This window comes from Hemitrygon akajei, chromosome 10, assembly GCF_048418815.1.
Source record: "Hemitrygon akajei chromosome 10, sHemAka1.3, whole genome shotgun sequence".
NCBI lineage: Eukaryota > Metazoa > Chordata > Chondrichthyes > Myliobatiformes > Dasyatidae > Hemitrygon > Hemitrygon akajei.
Genome location: NC_133133.1, coordinates 126,150,346 through 126,173,334, shown reverse-complemented (window position 1 = coordinate 126,173,334; position 22,989 = coordinate 126,150,346). Strand labels below are relative to the sequence as shown.

The 22,989-nt window shown below is 43.7% G+C and overlaps 1 protein-coding gene across 2 annotated transcripts; it reads left to right on the top strand.

Annotated features, from left to right (window-relative positions):
* The first annotated feature begins 578 nt into the window (after positions 1-578).
* Positions 579-22,377, top strand: rab19 (RAB19, member RAS oncogene family). 2 transcript variants are annotated; one of them, XM_073058906.1, is made up of 4 exons: positions 579-653; positions 4,026-4,221; positions 11,509-11,686; positions 18,165-22,377. In XM_073058906.1, the coding sequence occupies exons 2-4, from the start codon at positions 4,027-4,029 to the stop codon at positions 18,428-18,430; spliced, it is 639 nt and encodes a 212-aa protein (XP_072915007.1). In that variant the 5' UTR covers positions 579-653; position 4,026; the 3' UTR covers positions 18,431-22,377. The 2 variants fall into 2 exon arrangements, with proteins under 2 accessions (XP_072915007.1, XP_072915005.1); XM_073058904.1 differs by having other exon boundaries at positions 11,503-11,686.
* The last annotated feature ends 612 nt before the right edge of the window (positions 22,378-22,989 follow it).

Sequence of the window (22,989 nt, the reverse complement as noted above, 5' to 3'; positions counted from 1 at the left end):
TACCATTAGCACTGAGTTCATGACTTCTAGCAGATTTCTGCAAATATATGGTGGAGTGCATTCCAACTGGTGGCAGCTCCATCTGGTATAGGGGTTCCAATAGTCTGGTGAACCTGTTGCTTCCATAGTCAGCAGGATATGAACCTGTTCAGGGAATTGGGTTTTCAGTCCATCACCCATTCTCCCTGTGACAGTTTGGGCTGCCGCTGGAAGCTTCCGTTTCCTCCCACGTCCCAGAGACAGGACAGAGTCACGGAAACAGGCCCTTTGGCCCACTTCATCCATGTCAACAGTGTTGGCCAGCGAGTTCACCCCATCTGGCCTATAACCCTCTGCAACGCTCCTTCACATACTTATCTACGTGGTTTCTAAGTGTTGCTGACGCGCCTGCCTCAACCACTTTTCCTAGCAATTCATTGCAAATACGCACCCGCGCCGGGTTACCTGACCACTGCAAATCGTTCCTCGTGTGTAGGTGAGCGGGAATCCTCTGATCTCAGAGTCTTCAGCAGACGGCAGCCCAGCGTTTGAACTACAACTCCCAGCAGCCCGTGGGCGTACCCAGGAAGCGGGAGCGACAGGTGTGTACGGCAGGTGTGGGCAGAGTACCTGGGGTGACCAAGGTGAGCGGCTGCCTGTTCTGATGGTGCCAGGTAAGTGAACTCTGCACAATCCGTGGGGAGGATCCCTCCCCCTCCGCCGGGGAGAAGATCCCGTGGCGGGCTTTCCGCCCCGGCTGCGGACGCCTGAAGCCCTCCCTCACCGACCTGAAGCGTCGATCAGGAACCGCTGGCTCTCTGGCTCCCGCGGGTTGCTCATGTCTGTTGTGATTCCAACTTCACCAGTTTGTAGACTAGTTCCATCCTCGCTGCGGGGGATCAGGGGACTTGGGACGACTGGGATTTAATGGTGGGGGTGGGGTGGTCTAGGGGCCCAGGTGAACTATTGTTTTATTTGCTTGCGTTTTTATTCGATGTCAAAATCAAAACAAAACCCGCGCTTATAAATGGAAAGGTTTAGAGAAGAGAGTCCAGGGATCTACCAGATCCCTCAGTGGTTCCTGCCAATGTAAACAACTTACTGAAGATAGGTACGCTGCTCCTTATACTGTAAACTGCTCTGAAGCAAGGTGAGAATCCTACAGGGAAATGAAAGAGAAAGTCGCAACCTTTCCAGCTTACCACTGCTGTCTGTTTATTCACTGTGATCCTATCGCTCTGAGCCCTGGTTGCTGATAGATGCGCGGATCTCAAGGAGACGTGTTACAGGGAGCCCAGGTGAGGGAATAATTAACCATATTTGATCAATAGCCGCCAAGAATAAAATGTTCAATGGGAACTGAGGGGAAAACACTACAATGACTCAAGTTGAGTCCTGAGCAAAGGGAGGAGCTGTGATTGTTGGGCAACATTGTGTGTCAGACCATCTCCTGTTGCCTCATCAATGACCTCCCATCCATTGCAAGATCAAAACTGGAACGTTTGTAAACGATTGAACAGTCTTCAATTTCAGCTGTTACTACAGTAGGAAGCAGTCAGTGACTGAAAACAGAACTGTACAATATCAAGGCATAAATGTCACCCTCATACCAATGCTGCATAGTGACATAATTAAAATCGATCATTGCTGAGAGAGGTGGATGGATGGAGAGAGAGAAGGGGGAGAAAGAGGGGAAGAAAGAGGAGAGAGGGGAAGAAGGGAGAGAGGGAGTGAGAGAGAAGGGAGTGGGTGAAAGAGGAGAGAGGGGAAGAGTGAGAAGGGAGGGGGCAAAAGAGGAGAGGAGAGAGAAGAGAGAGGGGAGGGAGAGTAAGATAAGAGAGAGTGAGGGGGAGAGAGAGAAGACAGAGGAAGAGGAAAGGGAGAGGTAGAGGAAGAGAGAGGAGGGAAAAGAGAAAGACGAGGGAGTCAACCACCCACACTTCCCATTTATCGGTGTGGCCAACCTTTAACATCTGCAGATCACGGGTGACCAAGCATTTGCCAGAAACAACTTGACGTTAAGGGATGTGATCAGCTGAGATCAGTTAAGGGACGAAGCAGCTGAGATGAGTTAACCCAGCAGAAAGCTCTGGGGTCGTGTTCCACGCTACCTCATGCTGTAACATCTGGAGGCTGGTGAGGCAAATGAATTTCACCTCCCTTTGTGAAAAGTGGAGGATTAATCACTGGAGTGCCCGTGTCAAAGGCAAAGCCAATGTCTGTGACAACTGGCTCCCCAGTCACCTTCTTGTTGGAATTCCATTTCCCACACTCACTGCTACCTGAATGCAAAAGAACAGCTACAGAATAAAAATCTACTGTGTAAGAGTTTGGTCAGGAGTATTCTGCAGTTCTGATCACCATGTTATAGAAGAGCATTTCGGAGAGAGTGCAGAAGAGGTTCTCTGGATGAGAGAGTATTAGTGTAAGAAGTTGGACATGGTTGGGTTACATTTCCTGCATTTTGGAGGCTGTCGGGAGATCTAATGGATATATACAGAATTATGAGAAGCTTAGCTCGGAGAGGTAGTCACAGTCTGTTTCCTCAGGTGGAAATACAAAATATTGAAGGGCAAATATATAAGGTGCAAAGGGAAATGCTTAAAGGAGATTTACAAGTTCCTTTACGTAGAGAGTGGTACATGTCTAGAACCTGAAAGGAAGTCTGCCTAAGGACACAGGAGGAAAAGTGTCAGTGTAGATACAGGCAGAGAAATGGTAAGTGGAGTTTAATCCGGGCGGTGTGGGGTGTTAATTGTGTACTGTCCCTTTACATTTGCACTTTGTGAGTTTAAACGTAAAGAGATGGTGCACGTTTAATGGCAGGACTCTGAGCAGCACTGATATAAGGTGAATCTTGGAGTCCAAGTTCAGAGTTCTCTGAAAGCAGCAACACAAGGAGGTAGGGTGATAAAGAATGTGGCATGTGTCAAATATGAGAGATCGTAACATTAAGATGAGAGGGGGAAAGTTTAAAGGAGGTGACAAAGACAAGTTTTTATGAACAGGGTGGCGTGCCTGGGTTGCACTGCTGGGGGAAGTCATGGAAGCGGAGGCAATAACGTTATCTAAGTGCCATTTACATAGACACTTGCAGGGAATGGTGAGACGTGGATTGTGTGCAAGCAGATAGGTTTAGGTTAATTTAGCATTGTGGTTGGAACAGACGTGCGCTGAAGAGCCTGTTCTGATAACTGCTTCTTAGTCTACAGGGATGACCGGCAGCCGTCAGAGGTCTGTCGCATTAATCCTGCCTTATTCCCACTATGACTTTTCCATACTCTCCGGCATGGTACCAGTGTGAATGTTAGAAGCCACAGCTCATCTTGTGAGAGACATTACAGCCTCCACAGTTTATAACATATATGTCAAACTCAAGGCCTCGCGGGCCAAATCCGGCCCGCGGTGGAATTATCTATGGCCCGCGGTGGAATTATTCTTGGCCCGCGAGATAATATCTAATTACTATTAAAGCTGGCCCCAGTAATCGAAGCGCCTATGGTGTATGATATGGCTAATGCTGAGTTTATTCAGGTACCAGGTTTTCAGGGTTTTTAGTGTTTATTCGGCAGTCTTCTTCATAAGAAATGGAATTTGTAAAGTGAAACACTTTGTAGTTATAGCAGAGACTGAGACACATGAGAGCAGGCTGAAAAAACGGAGGCAACGAAAGCTGCGTTCGCACGCGTCCGACTGATCCGGCCCGCATGAAGCTGCATTTTGCTCAATCCAGTCCGTGACCTAAAATGAGTTTGACACCCCTGGTTTATAATAATGATTCTGTTGTCCACCATCTTTTCTTCATTTGTCCCAGCATCACCCACTTTTGCCTGACACCACCTTCCCAGCAGCATCTGGAAACTTATTTAATCTCTAACAGTTCCCGGTTCCGCTGAAAGGTTATCAGTCTGAGTGGAGTGGTTAAAGAAGACACCTCCCCAGCACCACCTCAGCGTCAACCAACATCTCATGAATGAACAGATTTTAAGCTGTCAATAGCTGATTTCATTGGACGGTCTATTATTTATAATTTTTTTAAATTACAGTATGAATCCAGGAGGGACCAGCGCAGATGAAGCTTTTGACTATCTCTTTAAAATCGTGCTTATTGGAGATTCCAATATTGGCAAGACCTGTGTGGTTCACCGTTTCAAATCTGGAGTCTTCATTGAGAAACAGCAGAATACTATTGGAGTGGACTTCATTGTTAAAACAATGGACATTGAAGGCAAGAAAGTGAAGGTGGGCAATGTACTTGCGATTTTATCATTCCAGCCCTGACTGGTTCTTGTTCCTCTGAACACTTTTCTTCACCAAATGTAATCCTCTCCTTTACTCTCATCCAAGCACCAGCACTGGAGCAGAAAAAAACATTTTTTAACAAGCTTTGGACCAGGGACACATCAGCTAGTAAATATGACAGAGGGTGTGGGTTGTCAAGATGGAAATGGTGTTAATAATAGTTCTTAAAGCAACAAAAGCTAATTGCAGTGAAGCAATGATTGAAATTCCATGAGTAAAGGGAAAAGTAAAGAATGTAAAGTTACTAAACCAGAAGGGAAAACTAAGAAAATTATTAGACCTTAAAGTTGTTGGGCTATAGGGCAAAATGTCAGGACTGGGAGATTTATATTCTGGCATAAAAATTATTGGGATCAGATGGAAAAAGTTGAGAGTTGTAATCTTCGTGATTCTCCTCAGGTAAGGCTGACTTTAGTGATCAGTTCACAGTAAACAGAACACACATATTTTGGGTTTTTGACAAGAAACATTGTGAGTAGTTTTAGTAAAAAGTTTAAAATTGTTCAGAGTCAATTTCACCAGACAAGGTGTGTATTTGACAATACACAGTCAGAGGTAATAATTGAGTAAAATAAACGTGTACAAATTGTAAAAATAAACACAGACACTTAACAGCTGGGAGAGAATAAAAACTGATTGAGTAACTAAGAAGGATTCCAAAACTTTCAAAAGCACTATAACCTTGTCATAGCATTTGGAGGCATGTGTGCCTCAATGACCAGAGAATTATGCTGGCTGGAGTTAGGGCTTTATGCTTTGGCTCTAGGTAGGGTCACCCATACCAAACAGGTCAAAGAGTAGAGGCCAGACTAAGAATGGTCCACTGATCCTTCAGGTTTGGGGGTTCAGCTTAGGGCTAACAACCTTGACTGGTGAAAAAGTAATTGCTACTGAAGCAGCAATGAAGAATCCTTCCGTATCTGTGTGTGATGGTTGACAGACAGATGGAGGATCTTCATTGCTGCCCTAAACACCAGCTGCGTGACAGGCAGATAATGATGATAAAGGATTACAGAAATGAACATGCAACAGATAACAAACTCAATATGATTGCCTTTCAGAAATATATTGGAAAAAAGCATTAAGGCATCGTGAATCTCTTAAATTGATATTTGTGTCACCATAAGTAAGGAAAGTTGAATATTAATATTTTGGATCACTACCTAGAGTACAACAAGTGGATAACAAACACGCCAAAGGAATGAAATCTATTGATGATTGATATATATCAAAATTAGATAACTGAACTGAGCAAAATAATGTCATTAAAATGTGACAAAGCACTAGGTTTCCATGCCAGAATTTAAAGGAAGTGGATAAAAATATGAAAGACTTTCAAACTACTTTTGCTCTTAAGGTCTCCTGATTTTAATGACTATTCTGTTTAGACTAGAGAATTATATATGTCACTCTGTTATTTAAATAAGTGAGTGAATTACAGAACAGTTGGCCTGGCATGTTGTTGGGAAATTACTTCAGTGTATAATAAATTAGAGGAACAGATTTTCAGCTGATTGGTACAGAAAACATGGATCTCTAATAGATACATCTTGTTTGACAAGCCTGAGAAGGTCATTAAAGCTGTGGGGAGGCTAATGTGTGGATGTTATTTATATCGACGTTTGCTAGGCATCTTCTAAAGTGCCATGTCATTGACTTGGGAAAAGCTGAAGCACATGGAATTTAAGGCAAGTTATAGACCTAAGGAATTATCTGCGGGGCAGGAGGTAGAGATAACAGGCAGGGAGTCAGTCTGGTAGGGTATGACTGGTATTGTTTCAACATGGTTCACTGTATTGGGCAGGGAAATAGGTCATCAGGCATTTAGCACTGCTGAGTCTCAATCCTGGAACTCCCTGCCTTTCAGCGCTTCATCAGCCACCTTAGCGTAGTGTCCTAGGCCCAACCATCTTCAACTACTTCATCAAGACCAGAGGTAGAGCTGTTTGCTGACTGCACAATGTTCAGCACCATTCATGACTCCTCAAGCAATGAAGCAGTCTACATCCAGATGTAGCAAGACCTGGACAATACCCAGGCCTTGGCTGGTTGGTGGCAAATGACGCTTGAACCGAGGAGAAATCCAGCTACCTCCACCTGATGATGCAGTTGTCATCACTGAATACCCCTACTAGCAATATTCTGGGGTTACCAGTAACCGGAAACTGATCTGGGGGGGGGGGGGGGGGGGAGTGGCCATGTACACAACATGGCTACAAGAGTAGGTCAGAGGCTAGGAGTTTTGCAGTGAGTAACTTATCTCCTCACCACCCATAGCCCATCCAGCATTCTCAAGGCTCAAATCGGGAGTGTGATGGAACCCTCTCCACTTGCCTGGATGACTGCAGCTTCAACAACACTCAAGTTAGACATCATAGAGGGCACTTGATAGGCACCCCCCATCCACAACCACTCACTCAGTCCACCACTGACGCATGGTGGCAGCAGTTCGTACCGGCCACTTGATGCACTCATCAAACCACCTTAGATTGCACCCTCCAAATCCACAAGCCTCTACCAGCTGGAAGGATGAGGGCAACAAAAGCATAGGAACACCACATGGAAGTTATCCTCCAAGCTACACACCATCCTAACTAGAATCTATCACCATTCCTTCATTGTTGTTGGGCCAGACTACTGGAACTCCTGTAGGTGTACCCACACTTCAAAGGGTGCAGCGGGAGAAGGCAGCTAACCATCACCTCAGGGGGAACTAGGGACGGGCAATTAAACGCTTGCTTTGCCTGTGAAGCCCTCATCCTCTGACTGAATGAAAATAAGAAGTTCAACTGTTTGAGATGGTGGAAACTACACCACCTCCAGGTCAACTAGGAATTGAAAATAAATGCCTTTAAAAAAAGAAAAAACTCTTCAATGAAAATGCGAGCTAAATCTCATTGAAACGTGCGTATGGTACTTTGAGGAGTCTTGATACAATAGATGCTGTGAGGATGTTTCCATTTGCGAGGGAGTGCAGAACTAATGGTTCAATGGCTCAATTTAATATCAGAGAATCTATATAGTAAACAACCTTACGCTCGCAGACGTCCACTGAACAGAAGAAAAACTCCAAAGAATGAATGACTCAGGAATGTTAGAACCCCAGAGCGCCCCGCTCCCATGCACAGTATCAACCCTCCCCACCCACCATGCAAGCAATAGTAAAGCTCCTCGGAGACCATGATCTAGAGTCAATGAAAAACTACTGTCCATCCCAACACCTCGACATCTCAGACAGGTTCTCTCTCTCACTAGCAAAGGAAAAAGAGGTATTGCTCTTGCAAGAGACGAAAGGGAGACCAACAGCTCGCTGTTTCGATGTTACAATCTGCAGCGTCACTTTTTCGAGTTCCCTTGACTCAAGGGCCAGCAGATTCTCACTCGCCATCAAGAGAGAAGGAGATTGTTTGGGTGCCGTGGCCACCTGCTGACAGCAGCTGTCTCGATGTTTCAATCTCCCGTGGTGCTTCAGTCAGCTATACCGGCAAGGAATTGGGTCGTCCACACGGTTGCACGCCTTCCACGCTGCACCTAGAGATATTGAAAACACCAGGCCGTTCAGCATGTTCCGAGAGTGAGAGCCGACTGCCATGAAAAACCAGAGTTTGAGTGCAGCTGTAAATCACGGGCTCTGACAGGACCCCAGCCGCCTTGAAAAGGAAAAAAAGGGACATTAAAAGAGAAGAAATTAAACTGGTTCGCAGACGAACTGGAAGAAGTCACCTAGGTCACAAAAACCTCTGGTACCGTCTATGCCAGGGGTCAGAATATTAAGATGCAGGTTGGTCATAAGGAATATTCTTCAGAAGTCAAGAATGAGGCGTAAATCTTGTAGGTACAGCTGTTTTATTAGATGTTCATAACAAAGAAATGACAGTCACCAACTCAGTGCACTATCAGTAAGAACGAAGGAAGAAGACAAGAACAATAAAGTTGCGGTTGTCTTACACTGAAAGCTGTCTCAAACTAGACATGAGTAAATTGCTTGTTAAGAACACTGTATGAGACAGTTCAATTCATGGTGGGACATAGGCTGCAGAGAAAAAAATCTACAAAGATACAGAGACACTAGCAAAAAGAATAAAGCATAAAGGAAGTTGAACTGAAGAAAAGTGACCGTGTAGACCCTAGTCCAACAGCTACGGCTGTGCAACGGCAAAGAGCCAAGAACCTGTAGGATGTACTACTGCTCCAACTTCGTGTGTTTTTACTAAAATCTTCAAACTTTAAGTTTTAACAATATGCTTTGTTTTCAATGATGCTGAAATTTTTTTTGTGTGTTTGTGAATGTCAGATGCTTACAGACATTTAAACTCTGAGAGCCTTTGCAGGCAATTTACCTGGGGCATGGCCCACCAGTTGCCAAAGCATTTCTATGGCGTTTTCAGTTTATGAGTCCCTATTTTGCTCAAGGCCTTGTTGATCGTGTTGGAGCTAGATCTCAGTGGGTTGTTGTGCCAGGGAAGTCCTCAGGGTAAGAGCAGGTTTAGCAGGAAGCTGAGTGGAGAGGGACACCTTGCCCATTAGTAGATTAAGCAAATGGGAAATACTTTGAGAATGGATTTCAACATCATTGTGGACATTACCCACCCTGCAAACTGCCTTTTCCAAAAGCTCCCTTATAGAAAGCACTATGGGCCATTAAAACAAAAACTTCTCACTGTCTTAAAAGTTCCTGCCGCCAGGCAGTTAATCTGATTAATCATTCTAGTCAGTTCCCCCCATCCCCCTCTATTTATTACCCCAGTCACTACACTGCACTGGAAACCATTTTTATAGTGCTGCTATTTATGTACTTATGCACATTTTATTCCATATCTGTACTTTAACCTCTATTTTTATATTTCTTCATAATTGTTGAAAGTTGTTTTTGTTGTATGTTGTGCCAACACACTGCAGCAAATTCCTAATACTTGTAAGTAGTACAGCAAATAAAGTTGATCCACGTTCCTTGAAACACAGGCAGAAGTGAGTTTCTCCAGTTTCTCTAATGAAAAAAGAAATAGACCGTGCTCTAAATAATCAAAACTAATAGAGGTTCAAGGAAAATTAAAATGGGCAATTAATATGTCTCATTGGTGTAGAAGATAATCATAAAGGTCAATGGGATACTGGTGATTGGTTTTGGTAGGAGAGCAGTGAGGAATGAGAGGAATGATGCCTGGATACTGAGAGCCATGTTGTGAAACTACATAAAGCTGGGTGGTTAAACAATGACCTGATTAAAGCTTTTCAAGACAGTAAAGGCAAGCCAAGGAAGGTTATCAGTGGGTAAAATCTGAAATCTTGAGTTTAGGCTTATTGGAGCAAAATTAAGAAATAATCCTTAAATGCAAAGAGAAGTTAACATTTCGGGTAAATTCTTCCAAAACTAGTAACTGATATTGAACTGGTCATTAATTTTCAGTCTGTGTGTGAAGTAACATGAGGAGGTGTGAGGCCGGTTAAAGATGAGCCATGAACTCATTGAATGTCAGGGTCCAAGTCAAAGTAGGTTTCTTATCAAAGTACTGTATGTCACCATGTTCTACCCTGAGATTCGTTTTACAAGAAAGTAAAGAAATACAGTAGGATTTATGAAAAACCATACATAAACAAAGCCTGACAAACAGCCAATGTGCAAAAGAGGATAAATTGTGTAAATTAAAATAAAAATGAATATTGAGAACATCAATTTGTAGAGTCTTTGAAAGTGTTTCCATAGGTTGTGGAATCAGCTCAGAGTTGAGGTGAGTGAAGTTATCCACACCTGTTCAGGAGCCAGATGGTCATAGGTAATAACTGTCCCTGAACCTTGTAGTGTGAGAAGTAAGGTTCCTGTAATCTAACTATTTAATATACATATATACTGTATGCTTACTGTAATTGATTTACTTTTTATATTATCATACATTGTAATGTTGCTGCTAGGTCAACAAATTTCAGCGACACATGCTGGTGATAGTAAACCTGATTCTGTACCTCCTGCCTGATGGAAGGAGTGAGAAGAGAGCAGGTGCAAGAAAGTGGAATGCACTCAAGTGATAAATAGCCTTTTCCTCTTCCTATGGGGTATACACAGACCAGCTCAAAAGTTGGACAGACCGTTGGCAGATGGATTTAATTCTAACAATTACAACTGATTTATTTTTGTAAGTCAAATAGGAGTAGGAATTATACAGTAAAATGAAAGAACAAAGGAATATTGTTGATGAACCAAGATCTTAGAATGGAAGCTCATTTTCCCCAAACTGTGGCAACAAAGGTCGATAGGGTGGTGACGAAGACAAATGACATGTTGCTTTCATAGGTCAGGGCATAGTAAACAAGTACATCATCGTGCAACTTTCCAAAGCACTAGTAAGGCCACACTTGGAGAACTTTGTGCAGTCCTGGTCACTGCACTTTAGAAAGCATGTTGTTACAGAGTAAATTCACCAGGATGTTGCCTGGACAGGAGGTGTTTAGTGTGCCGAGTGATCGGACATGCTGGACTTGTTTCCCTTCAAGGGAAGGAAACTGAGGGGTTACCTGGTACAAGCTTATAAGATTGTGAGAGGCATAGATAGGATAGATAGAGACATTTTCCACTGGTAGGGACAGCAAAAACCAGAGGTTTAAGGTGTAAGGAAATGGTTTTAAAGGGGGATCTGAGGGGTAAGTTTTTTTATACACAGACAGTGTTTGATATCTGGAATATGCTACCAGAGGAGGTGCTAGAATCAGATACAATCTAAGAGACATTTAGACAGGCACAGACCAGGGATGGCGCAGAAGGATCTGGTCCTACTGTCGGCAGGTGAGAGTGCAGGTGGGCAGGGACATTGTGGGCCGAAGGGCCTGCTGGTGTACCAGACAACTCTGTGACTCTGTATCCCTGTTACTTAATCTATGCCCTCCTCATTGTCTGCGTCTTACTCCTGGGTAACGGAATTTCTTTAAAAGTTGTCACATGACTTCCTGGTTTCCAGATCATTATCCACTCTGACATATGTTATTTTACATCTCTCAGAACCACTTCTTGAGGAAGATTCAGTCTCACTCAAGGGCTATAACCGTTTAACATCCTTGCAGGGATCTCAGCCTGCAAGTCAGTCCCAGTGATCTGTTAGTTTGTGCTCAGATCGGTGGGGGATTAGTCTATTGTGATGAAGTACAGTAGATCATGCTGTGTGCAGGGTCTGGTGTGGCTTTGATGTTTGTGCAGCCTGCAGTTTGCTAACACGTATTTCTCTCATGAAGGTGCAGGTGTGGGACACGGCAGGCCAAGAGCGTTTCCGAACCATCACGCAGAGTTACTATAGGAGTGCGCACGGGGCCATGATCGCCTACGACATCACCAAGCAGTCCTCCTTCAACTCAGTGCCGCACTGGATCAACGAGATCCAGCGATATGGAGCAGCCAACGTCGTCCAGCTGTTGATCGGTACGTCTCGGGACAGGGAGCTGAAGATTGAGAGTTACTGGTCTGGACACACACACACACACACACACACACACACACACACACACACACACACACACACACACACACACACACACACACACACACACACACACACACACACACACACACACACACACACACACACCAGTCAAAGCAGGAAATCAGGTTCAACACATGTTCATTAGAGAGACCCGGGATCACTAGTTGTGACAAGAGTGAGTCATGGTCTCGCCCCATTCTGCACCGGCTTGAGGGTCTCACTGGCAAGTTTCTCAGTCTGGACAGGGTCACGGGTCAATGACCGGCAGTGATAGGGTCAAGCTTCAGCAAGCAAACCCTCCCTATTCCCATTTCATGCTTAGTATTCATATTGGGTTATTACTGACACATGCACCAAGTGAAAACCTTGTCTTGCATACTGTTCATACAGATCAGATCATTACACAATGCATTGAGGCAGAACCAGGTAAAACAATAACAGTGTTGTAGTTACAGAGAAAGTGCAGTGCATGTAAAAAAGGTCATAATGTCACTGGTAGAGCAGTTGCCAAACCTAGCCATTATGCATCCAGACAGAATGCTTTCTAAAGTGCTTTGTTAAAAACTTGTGAAACATTTACTTTCAAGTTCAGATCAAAGTTAGATTGTGAGGTTAAGAATCCTTCTTATCATGCGAGGGAACCGTTTAATAGTCTATAGTAGCAGAGCAGAAGCTGTCCTTGAGCCTGTTGGTACGTACTTTCAGGCTTTTGTATCTTCTGCCCGATGACACAGGGAGGAAGAGAGAACATTTGGTGTCGGTGGGATTTCTGTTCATTATGCTGGCTGCTTACTGAGGCAGCAAGAAGTATAGATAGAGTTCATGGAGGGAAGGCTGGTTCTTGTGAAATGCTGAGCTGTCTACAACTCTCTGCGGTTTCTTGCAGTCTCGTGTAGAACAGTTGTTATACTTGTGAAACATTTTCTTTCAAGCTCAGATCAAAGGTCACCTGAAACATTGCTCCTTTATAAAATCTCTGGTTAGACCCTACTTTGGAAGACCAAACCTGAAGGTAGAATACAGGGTTAATGGCAGGATTCTTAGCAGTGTGGTGGAACAGAGGGATCTTGGAGTCTACTGTACATCCATAGATCCCTCAAGGTTACCTCGTGAGTTGATAAGGTTGTTAAGATGGCGTGTTGGCCTTCATTAGTTGGGGATTGACTCTAAAGTGGTGAAGTTTTACAAAGCCATGGTTAGATTGCACTTGGAGTATTGTGTTGTTTTTGGTCACCTCCTTTTAGGAGGAATATGGAAGCCTTACAGCGGGACCAAAGGAGATTTAGCAGGATGCTGCCTGGCTCAGAGATCACATCCTATGAGGAGAGATTAAGTGAGCTATGGCTTTTTTCCCTCTTTGGAGTGATGGAGTGTGAGAGGCAACTCGATAGAGGTGTATAACATTATGAGAAGCATAGATCAGGTCGATAGCCAGCACCTTTTCACCAGGGTGGCAGTGCCCAGAGGACATATGTTTAAGGTGAGTAGAGAAAAGTGTCAGAGGTAGGCTTTTCACACAGAGAGTGGTGAGTGCATGGAATGAGCTAACCAGGATGGTGGTAGAGGCTGACACATTAGGGACATTTAAAAGGCTCAGATAAGCACATTGATTTAATAAAAATGGGGTGTTTTAGGCTGTGGAGGAGGGAAGGGTTAAATAGAGGGGGAGGCTGGTTTGCCTGATGTGCTGAACTGTATCCACAGCTCTCTGCAGTTTCTTGTGGTCACAGGCAGAGTAGGTTGCCAGACTCAGCCATTATGTATCCAGACAGAATACTTTCTAAAGTACTTTGACAAAAACGTGTCAAGTTCAGATCAAAGGTTATGTGCAACGTCGCTGCTCTATAAACCTACTCATGGAGTTAGTTTAACTAGGTCAGCACAGCATTGTGGGCTGAAGGGTCCGTACTGTGCTGTACTGTTCTATGAAATATGGACTTGGATCCACTCTCCATGGAAGTGCCAAACCCACAGCTGAGTTTTCCCATCATCCTCCGCTCTGCGAAAGTAGCTGGTTCAATTCCATGACCTGGATTAAAGTTATGGGCAGAGACTGGATAGGCCCGGGTTTGTTTTCTGTTCTGGAGCAAGGAAGGCTGAGATAGAAAATATAGATAGATAGATAGATAGATAGATAGATAAAAGATATATAGATATAGATAAAAGATAGATAGATACCTTAGATACCTCCCCCCCCCCCCTTCCTTTCCAGCATTTTGTGTGTGTTGCTTTGGATTTCCAGCATCTGCAGAGTTTCTTGTGTTTATGATTTTCTGCTGTTGATATGATATTTGCAGCACAGAGAACGTAACCTTTGTTCCTGTCAGATCTACCTAACCCACTTTCACATGAGAACTCATCTTCTTGGTATTAATTTTATTTGCACAGTTCGTCTTTTTTTGCACGTTGGTTGTTTGTCTGTCTTTGTCTGGTTATGTGTAGATTCTCGTAAAATTATATTATATTTCTTTACTTTCCTGTGAATGCCTGCAAGGAAATGAATCTCAAGGTCCTGGATGACACGTGCACACTTCGGTAATAAGTTTACTTTGAACTTTGAACCTCAGCTGTAGCCCTGTGGCACTTCAGGACTTGGCTATTCAAACATACTTTAAACATGGTGGGAGTATTTACCTCCATCACCCTGTGCAGGGACTGAGGTCCAGACCCTTACCACCCTCTCAGTGAAAAGGTTTTTTTCTTATCTCCCCTTCAGTCTTCTGTTAACTACTTAAAATCTACACCCCTTACAATATTGAACATTAACAGCACAGTACAGGCCTATGATGTGCTGACCTTTCAACCTTTTAAAATCATTCCAATACTTCCCTCCTACACAGCCCTGATTTTTTCTCATCATACATGTGCCTATTTAGAAGTTGTTTAAACTTCCCTAATATATCGCCTCCTACCACCACCCCAGTTCTGTGCACCCACCACTCATTGGGTTTTGATAGATAAATAGATACTTTATTGATCCCAAAGGAAATTACAGTGTCACAGTAGCATTACAAGTGCACAGGTATAAAGAGAAGTAAGAAATAATAAAAGGTAAGTTACCTCAAACAGTCTAACAGGAGGGGCCATCACTTCCCCGGCTATAGGTTGGCTCAATATAGAGCATAATGGCTGAGGGTAAGAATGACCTCATACAGCGCTCTTTGGAGCAGCACAGTTGCCTTAGTCTATTAGTAAAAATACTCCTCTGTTCAGCCAAGGTGGCAAGCAGAGGGTGAGAAACATTGCCCAGCATTGTCAGGATTTTCCATAAAGACCTTTGTTCTACCACAGTCTCCAGTACGTCCAGTTTGACTCCTATAACAGTTTATTTCTGATCAGTTTATTGAGCCTGTTGGCATCACCCGTGTTGATGCCATTGCCCCAGCACACCACTGCATAGATAGTACTGGTGACAACTGACTGGTAGAACATGTGAAGGAGAGGCCTGCATACTCCAAAGGACCTCAGTCTCCTCAGCAAGTAGAGGCGATTCTGGCTGTTCTTGTACACAGCCTTTGGTGCTCCACTCAAGTCTGTCATCCAGGTGCACCCCTAGGTATAAAACTTACCTCTGACATCCCCCCTATACTTTTCTCCAGCCACCTTAAAATTATGCCCTCATGTATTAGCCACTCCTGCCCTGGGGAAAAGTCTCTAGCTATCCACTTGATCTATGCCTCTTATCATCCTGTACACCTCAATCAAGTCACTTTTCATACTCTTTCGCTCCAAAGAGAAAAGGCCTAGTTCACTCAGCCTGTCCTCATAAGACATGCTCTTTAATTTAGGCAGCACCTTGGTAAATCTCCTCTGCACCCTTTCTAAAGTTTCCACAAACTTTCATTAATGAGGTGATCAGAATTAAACACAATATTCCAAAGCGTGGTCTACCCATGGTTTTATACCATTACCCTGCGGCTTTAGAACTCAATCCCCCGACTAATGAAGGAAAATACACCATTTGTCTTCTTAACAACCCCATCAAATTGCGTGGCATCTTTCAGGGGTCTATGGACAGGGACCCGGAGGTCCCTCTGTTTCTCCACACTGTTAAGAATTCTGCCATTAACCTTGTATCCTGACTTCAAGTTCAATCTTCCAAAGAGTTTCACTTCACACTTCTCCTGGTTGAAATCCATCTGCCACTTATCAGCCCAATTGGCATCCTTCACTGTTCTGTTGTAACCTATGACAACCTTCCACATTGTCTACAACTTAGTTTCTGACTTTGTGTCTTGATTTTATTGAATGGCTGAGCAGGGTCAATGGGTCAAATGACCGACTTCTACTTCTACTTCTTATGCTCTTAAGTAAGCATGATTTTATACACCTCACTTGTAAACCTGCTAATGGTTCTCGTGCTGTTGAATGTAATCTACATCTGTTCTGTTTGCCACTCTGAAGTGACAGACATCAAGGTAGAGAGGGTCTTCAGTATGAAGGCAGGATTACCTTCACAGTAGTCACACATTCTAATACTTGAAAGGAAAATCCATTTTTAGAGAGGTGGCCACCTTGTTCCTTTCCATATGTTGTCTGATAAATTTTGGGGCAGACAATGAGAGATACACTACATGGAAAGGAGCAACTTACTTATGAGAATGATCTCGGGAATGAAAGGGTTAATGTATGAGGTCCTTTTGATGGTTCTGTGTCTCTACTTGCTAAAGCTTAGAACAATGAGGAGGGTTCTCTGTGAACCTACCAAATATTGAAAGGCCTAGATAAGAGTAGATATTTCCTATAGTGAGAGAGTCTAGGACCGGAGGGTAAAACCTCAGAATAGAAGGATGTTCTTTTACAACAGAAAAGAGGAGGAATTTCTTTAACCAGAAGTGGTGAATCTGTGAATTCATTGCCACAGATGGCTGTGGAAGCCAAGTCGTTAGGTATGGTTTAATGAGGGGATTGATAGGTTCTTGATTAGTAGAGTGTAGAAGTTTACAGAATGAAGGCAAGAGAATGGGGTGGAGTATACACGATGGGCCAAATGACCTAATTCTGCTTCTGTGTCTTACGGTCTAGGCAGAGTTTGGCAGATCAGTCCTTTTGTATATGGCCGGGATAGTGGAGATATCAGGTCATGTGTGGATATGTTAGTCTCTGACCCAGGGTGTCTTTTATAACTCTCTCAAGTGGGACTGATAATGGAGGAGAACCAATTCTTCAGGCCAATTAAAACGTGGTATCACTCTCTCTTCCAAGTTTTCCACCACAGTGCATGCCAGCTGGTTACAGTGACCTAAAAGGAAGATACAGAGTCCAGTTAAGGGCAGGTCTACTGTAGCAGTTAAAGGCACCGATCACCTTCCCTAAATGAGATGAATCTTTATCATTAATCTATTGTTTCAAAGTTACTGATAGTAGATTTTGATTTGGGAATGCAGTAGATTAACTGAATTTAAATTTGCAGTGGTGAGATTTGAACTCCCCTCTCTCTGGATCAGTAGTCCAGGTGATTTGACCCAATGCTGTGTGTTCAGGGTCTAGAGTTAGAGACGAGGCACTTGGGGTAAGCTCCTTACCCATGTGCTATGCTGTACCACACCTGGTTGTCGGGAGGAGGAAAGGATGAAGGATGTGCTTGTGACATTACTAAAATATGAGTCATAATCAGCAGCACAATGTATGAAAGAGTGGTGCAAACAGGTTTTATAACATTCAAAGGAAGCTCCTTTTCAAAGTTCAATGTAAATTTATTGTCAATAAGTGTCACCATATACTCCCTTGAGATTTATTTTCTTGCAGGCATTTCAAGGAAAAAAATGATAGAGTTTACAAAAAAAAACCATAAACAGAAAAAGACTGACAAACAACCAATGTGCAACAGAAGACAAGCTGAACAAATAAAGTAAAAATAATAAAACCGTAAGACACAGGAGCAGAAATAGGCGTCCAGCCCACTGAGTCTGCTCCACCATTCCACCATGGCTGATTTATTATCCCTCCCCACAACCTTTGATGCCCTTACTAATCAATAATCTAGCCACCTCCACTATAAAACAACCCAGAAACTTGATCTCCACAGCCATTTATGGCAGTGAATTCCACAAATTCACCATCCTCTGGCTAAAGAAATTCCTCCTCATCTCTGTTGTAAAGAGAGGTCCTTGTATTTTGAGGATGTGGCCTCCAGTCCTAGACTTCCCCACTATAGGAAACATCCTGTCCATGTCCACTCTATCTAGGCCTTTCGATATTCAATAAGCTTCAGTGAGACTTTATTCTCTGAACTGTAGTAAGTACAGGCCCAGGGCCATTAACCCTTCCATTCTACCATTTTCTCTAACTTTTGTCAGCACAATAGGAAAAGAAATGTGTGGGTGGTAGTAGATGGTCAAAACAGGGCCTGGCATGTGAGATGTTTGGCTGATCACTCTAACACTGTCATATCCTCTCCACCCCTCCTCCCGACAGGAAACAAAGCAGATCTGGGCGAGAGGCGTGAGGTTCCTTTCGAGGAGGCCTGCAACGTGGCTGAAAAGTTTGGTCTGTTGGCTGTGCTGGAGACGTCGGCCAAAGAGGCGCAGAATGTTGATGAGGCCTTTCTGCTGCTGACCAGAGAGCTGATGGCGAGGAACGGGCTACACTTGTCCAGTGAAAGCAGTCGAAGTTCACTCCACTTGGATTCCCGGCCGGTCGGAGTTAGCGCACCCCGTGAGAAGAGTTCCTGCTCCTGTTGAGCACCCTCACCTGCAGTTAGCTGAGTCCGAATCATCCCGTAATACAATTGGAGCCCACGGATCTAATCCTGCAACATATTAACCTCGAGGGATGCATTTGTTCTCCTGGAACAGTTTGCAAGGGACTTCAGACATTGTGGAGATGTGCACTAAACTGGTGCTGTGCAAAGCTGTGACAACTGGTATTTGTTCCCTTTCTTGAAGACAGAGTTTCTAGGTAAAACATTTGTCACCGGCACCTGAGGTTTGCTGAAAATCGCCCAGTGAAGGTGGAACATGGGCGACAGCTGCCCGTGTGCAGGTGTCCTTTCGTTCTGCGAAATCTATCACTCTAAGATTGCTACTGTGGGGAGGATTGCACATGTAGGGTCCCTGATGTTTTCTTGGGCAGGTCTAGGCTCATCGTGCTTGTGGATTCAAGGACTACCCCTGGAAACTTCTGCTTGTAATTCAGGCCAGCACTCCCAGCGCTCCACGGCTGAAGGCGTATCCTTTGGATAGAAACCTAAATTATGTTCTCGGCTGAATATTTGTTGGAATAGAGCAGGAATTGTGCTTCGCCCGGTGCTTATTCCTCAAACAGAAACCGAGGGAGTCTCCTGCACTCACGATTGTACTACCCATCAGTGAAGCATTCCTTCAGCACTGCACACATTATGTTCAAATCTCCAGAGTAGGACTTGAGTTCACGACCTTACGTTGAGGTGAGATGTTACCATTCCTCCACGGAGGCTTGATTCCCCTCCTGTTTAGCACATTCTGAGGTGACACGTAGTATTCACAGACTTGCGCAAGGGTGTGATGGTTTGGATCTTCTTGCCCTTTCCACCTGGCCTCCTGCTCCCTACAAGAAGAGACCTTTAGCCTTCCTGGGCGCCTCTGCACCTGCTAGAGTGGTCCTAGGACGGGGATTCCTGTGAGATGCCTTTTTCCCCTCAAGGAACTCAGAAGATCTCTGTGAAGAGTTCTTGGGAGAATGCTAATTGCTGGTTGTTACGGAGTTTGGAGTAGAATGTTTGTTCTGGGGATTGTGGTCAAGCAGGTGGACAACTTGCCCACCTCTCAGTGCTGTGTGGACACGCTCAGAGCATCAATTAGCCCAGGAGAGGATGTTGGCGCTGGATGCTGATCCCGCTAGTGGACTGGGGGAATTTCCCATTGATTGAGGCAGCTGATTGGAAGTTATTGATATCCATGACCCTGTACTCCTTTCGCAGATACTGCCTGATCTACTGAATGTTCTCTGTTTGTGTTTCCGTTTTCCTGCATCTGCAGATGGTTGATGTCATTATCGTTGAGTGCCCTCAGTGACAGGCTGCTCCTAAGGGGTTTGCTGAATAAATGAGAAGAGTTGCAGTGTGATACCGCTCTCCTGCTCCCAGCACTGGCTTGATTCCTTTCCGTACGTCCACAACTTGTATATCAGTCCCAATGAGGCTGCTTAGATGCATTCTCCTTTTCAAATCCACTCTATAGCTCAGGGACTAGGAGGCTCCACAGTATCTCCAAGCCTTCTGCAGCTTCTCTGCGTTCAATTTTTTTTCTTCTAGAAACTAATCCCAGTGTATTGTTTGGATTTCTGATAGCTTTATTAACTTACACGGCGACTTCTCATTATTTACATTTGTACTCCTTGATCTCCTCCAATCCTTCTACTAATTAACTTAAATTGATAGACTTTGGACTTGGCAGAAGTCAATATCCAATGATCCAGTCCAGACCGCAGATAGTCTTCATACTATTTAAACTTTCCTCCATTTCCTTTAATCCAAATAAAACAATGGTAATGTGGTAACCAGAACTTTAAACTGTAGCTATGACCTAAATACCTGTTTATACAATTCTAATGCTCTTTACTTAGATAAATTATGAGCAAAAAGGCATTTAGAATGTGTATCTACCTATCCTGTGACCTTCACGGGTTTATGGACATTCAGTCCAAGTTCTCTATAGTTCAATATAACATAACATCTAAAATAAGATAGAAAGCAATGTTTCATGGTAATGGAGCTAGATACAATAGGGGTTACAGATAAAGTCCATGATTACTGTTTATCCTGTTCTTTATGTAATGTAAGATAACATTAAAAATGGACAAAAGGAGAAAGAGGGTGGGAGAATAGATGTATTGATCAGAGATAATAAAATTAGAAATGAAATGAAGTTAATTGAAAAGAAAGAATCGCCATTCAAATTATTGAGATAAGAAAGGATTGTGGCTGAGGAGAATATTCTACAGGTCAGAAAACAGAAGAGAGGGGTGGAACAAAACACTTGGTGATGATTATCTGAAATGTGATCTTATGCAGGGTTCAGAACCTGTACCCGGCTGGAAGCCCGACAAGAGTTTCTTTGTCATACACGTCGGGAAAGCACAAGATCCTTTTTCAGTCCCTTGTTTTTCACGTGTTTCAGAATGGTCAATCATAAAGAGAAAGGTTCTAGACTGCTGGAAGGCTTCAGTTAATTTGCTAGGTGAACGTCAAATTAGCAAATGGATTCTGGTGAGGAATGGTCATTGAAGAGAGAATTTCCAAGCTGCTGGAAAATATCAATAAATTTGTTCAGTGAATGTGAAATTGGCAGATGGATTCTGGTGAGGAGTGGTCCAGGACAATGCATCTAAGGAGGGCAAAGAAGGAAACAAAATAATTAATAAATAATCAGATTTGAAGTATAAAGGAAAAGTAGTTCCTAGAGTGTGACATTTCATTGTAAGACTTCTCCTCACCTTCCCCTCATCACTCAGCTACGCAAACTTACCTTTCAAAGTACCTTTTCCTTCAGCCAAAAAATCAAAGTCCAAGTCAGGTTTGTGCTTGAGACAATAGTCACCTGTGTGCACAGGTGCCATGAAAAACTGACTTGCTGCAGCACTTGGCATCAAATAAGCAGCATTCACAAGAAAAAGACAATTGTTGTAAGAAAGAGCACGATTATTAAAAAAGATACAAAGTCTGTTTTAGTGCACAGAGATCAAAGTGGTCGCTGCATTGACAAACCCTAGTGATGAAGGTTGTATCATTTGGTTGAAGAACAAATGGTTGAATCAGATTTATATCTATTTATCACATCAAAACATACAATGAACGTGCTTTTTGCGTCAATAACCAACATACCTGAGGATGTGCTGGAGGCAGCCACAAATGTTGCCACACATTCCAGCGGCAGCATAGCCTGCCCACAATGCTTGGCAGAGCAACAGGGGACACACTGAGCAAAAAATCAATAGCAGCAAAACAAGCCCCATTCCTCCCTTCCCAACACCCCCTCCCTGCAACCCACCCTCGCATGTACATTGCCCTCTACTCCCAAGACAGGCTGTCTTCTTTGGCCTCCAGTGGACTCATGGGTTTGCAGACACTGGGCCTCAACTTGCCCACTAGACTTGCAGATTGGTTGAAGTGAAGTACTGAAGCTGTTGTCCTTTACCTTTACTTTTGTACCTGGACGCTGCCGCAGATTATGCTGCACCCCTCTCCAAATTACTGCTTCCCCTGCTATCACAATTTTTATTTCGTCCCTTTCACTCCCACCTACCTCCTGCCTCCAATTAACTTCCTGTCTATTGTCCTTGCTTCCCTTTCCTCAAATGTGAATTAATCCTAATGGATATGCATCAACTCTCCCTCTGTCTCCACCATCTCCCTGTCTTCATGGAAGGTATTGTCTGAACCAGTGGAGAACAACGGAAAGAAATGATCATGAGTCAAGAGGAAGCCCTGGAATAATATGAAGTATAGAACCTTCGATCGTATGGCACAGAAACCATAAGGCAAAGGAGGAGAATTGGGCCATTTGTCAGTCTTCATCTGTTTATGTATAGTTTTTCATTAATACTATTGTATTTCTTTTTTTTCTGTAATTGCCTGCAAGAAAATGAATCTCAAAGTAGTTGATATGTACTAAACTTATGTACTTTAATAATAAATTTACTTTGAACTTTATCTCTGTTCCACATAATTTTTTAAATCTACCTCTTGAAGAGGACCCTATTTCAGGCTATCAGAAACTGTCTCCGACACCATCACTGATCTCAACAACTCTGGGATCTCCCATCCACTGCCATCAAACTCAGTTCCCTTACCCTGCACTGTTCACTTCTGCCTCCTAGCCAAGATCCACACACCTGACTGTCCAGGTAGGCCTATTGTCTGCTTGCTCCTGCCCCACTGAACCTGTGTCCTCATACCTTGACTCCATTCTATTCCTCTTGGTTCACCTCCTTCCTACCTACAACTGAAACACTTATCATGCTCTCGATCTCCTCAGTAACTTCCAATTTTCTGGCCCTGACCGCCTCATTTTCATTATAGATGTCCAGTCACTTCTATCCCCCATCAAGAAGGACTTAAAGCTCTCCACTCTTTTCTCAATAAAAGAACCAACCAGTTCCTTTCCACCACCAACCTCCTCTATCTGGTTGAACTGATCCTCACCCTCAAATTTTTCCTTCAGCTCCTTGGCATAGGCCCCAGGTATGCCTGCCTCTTCATGGGCTACATAGAACAGTCCCTGTTCCAAGCCTTCCCTGGTGAAGCCCTCCAGATCTTCCTCTG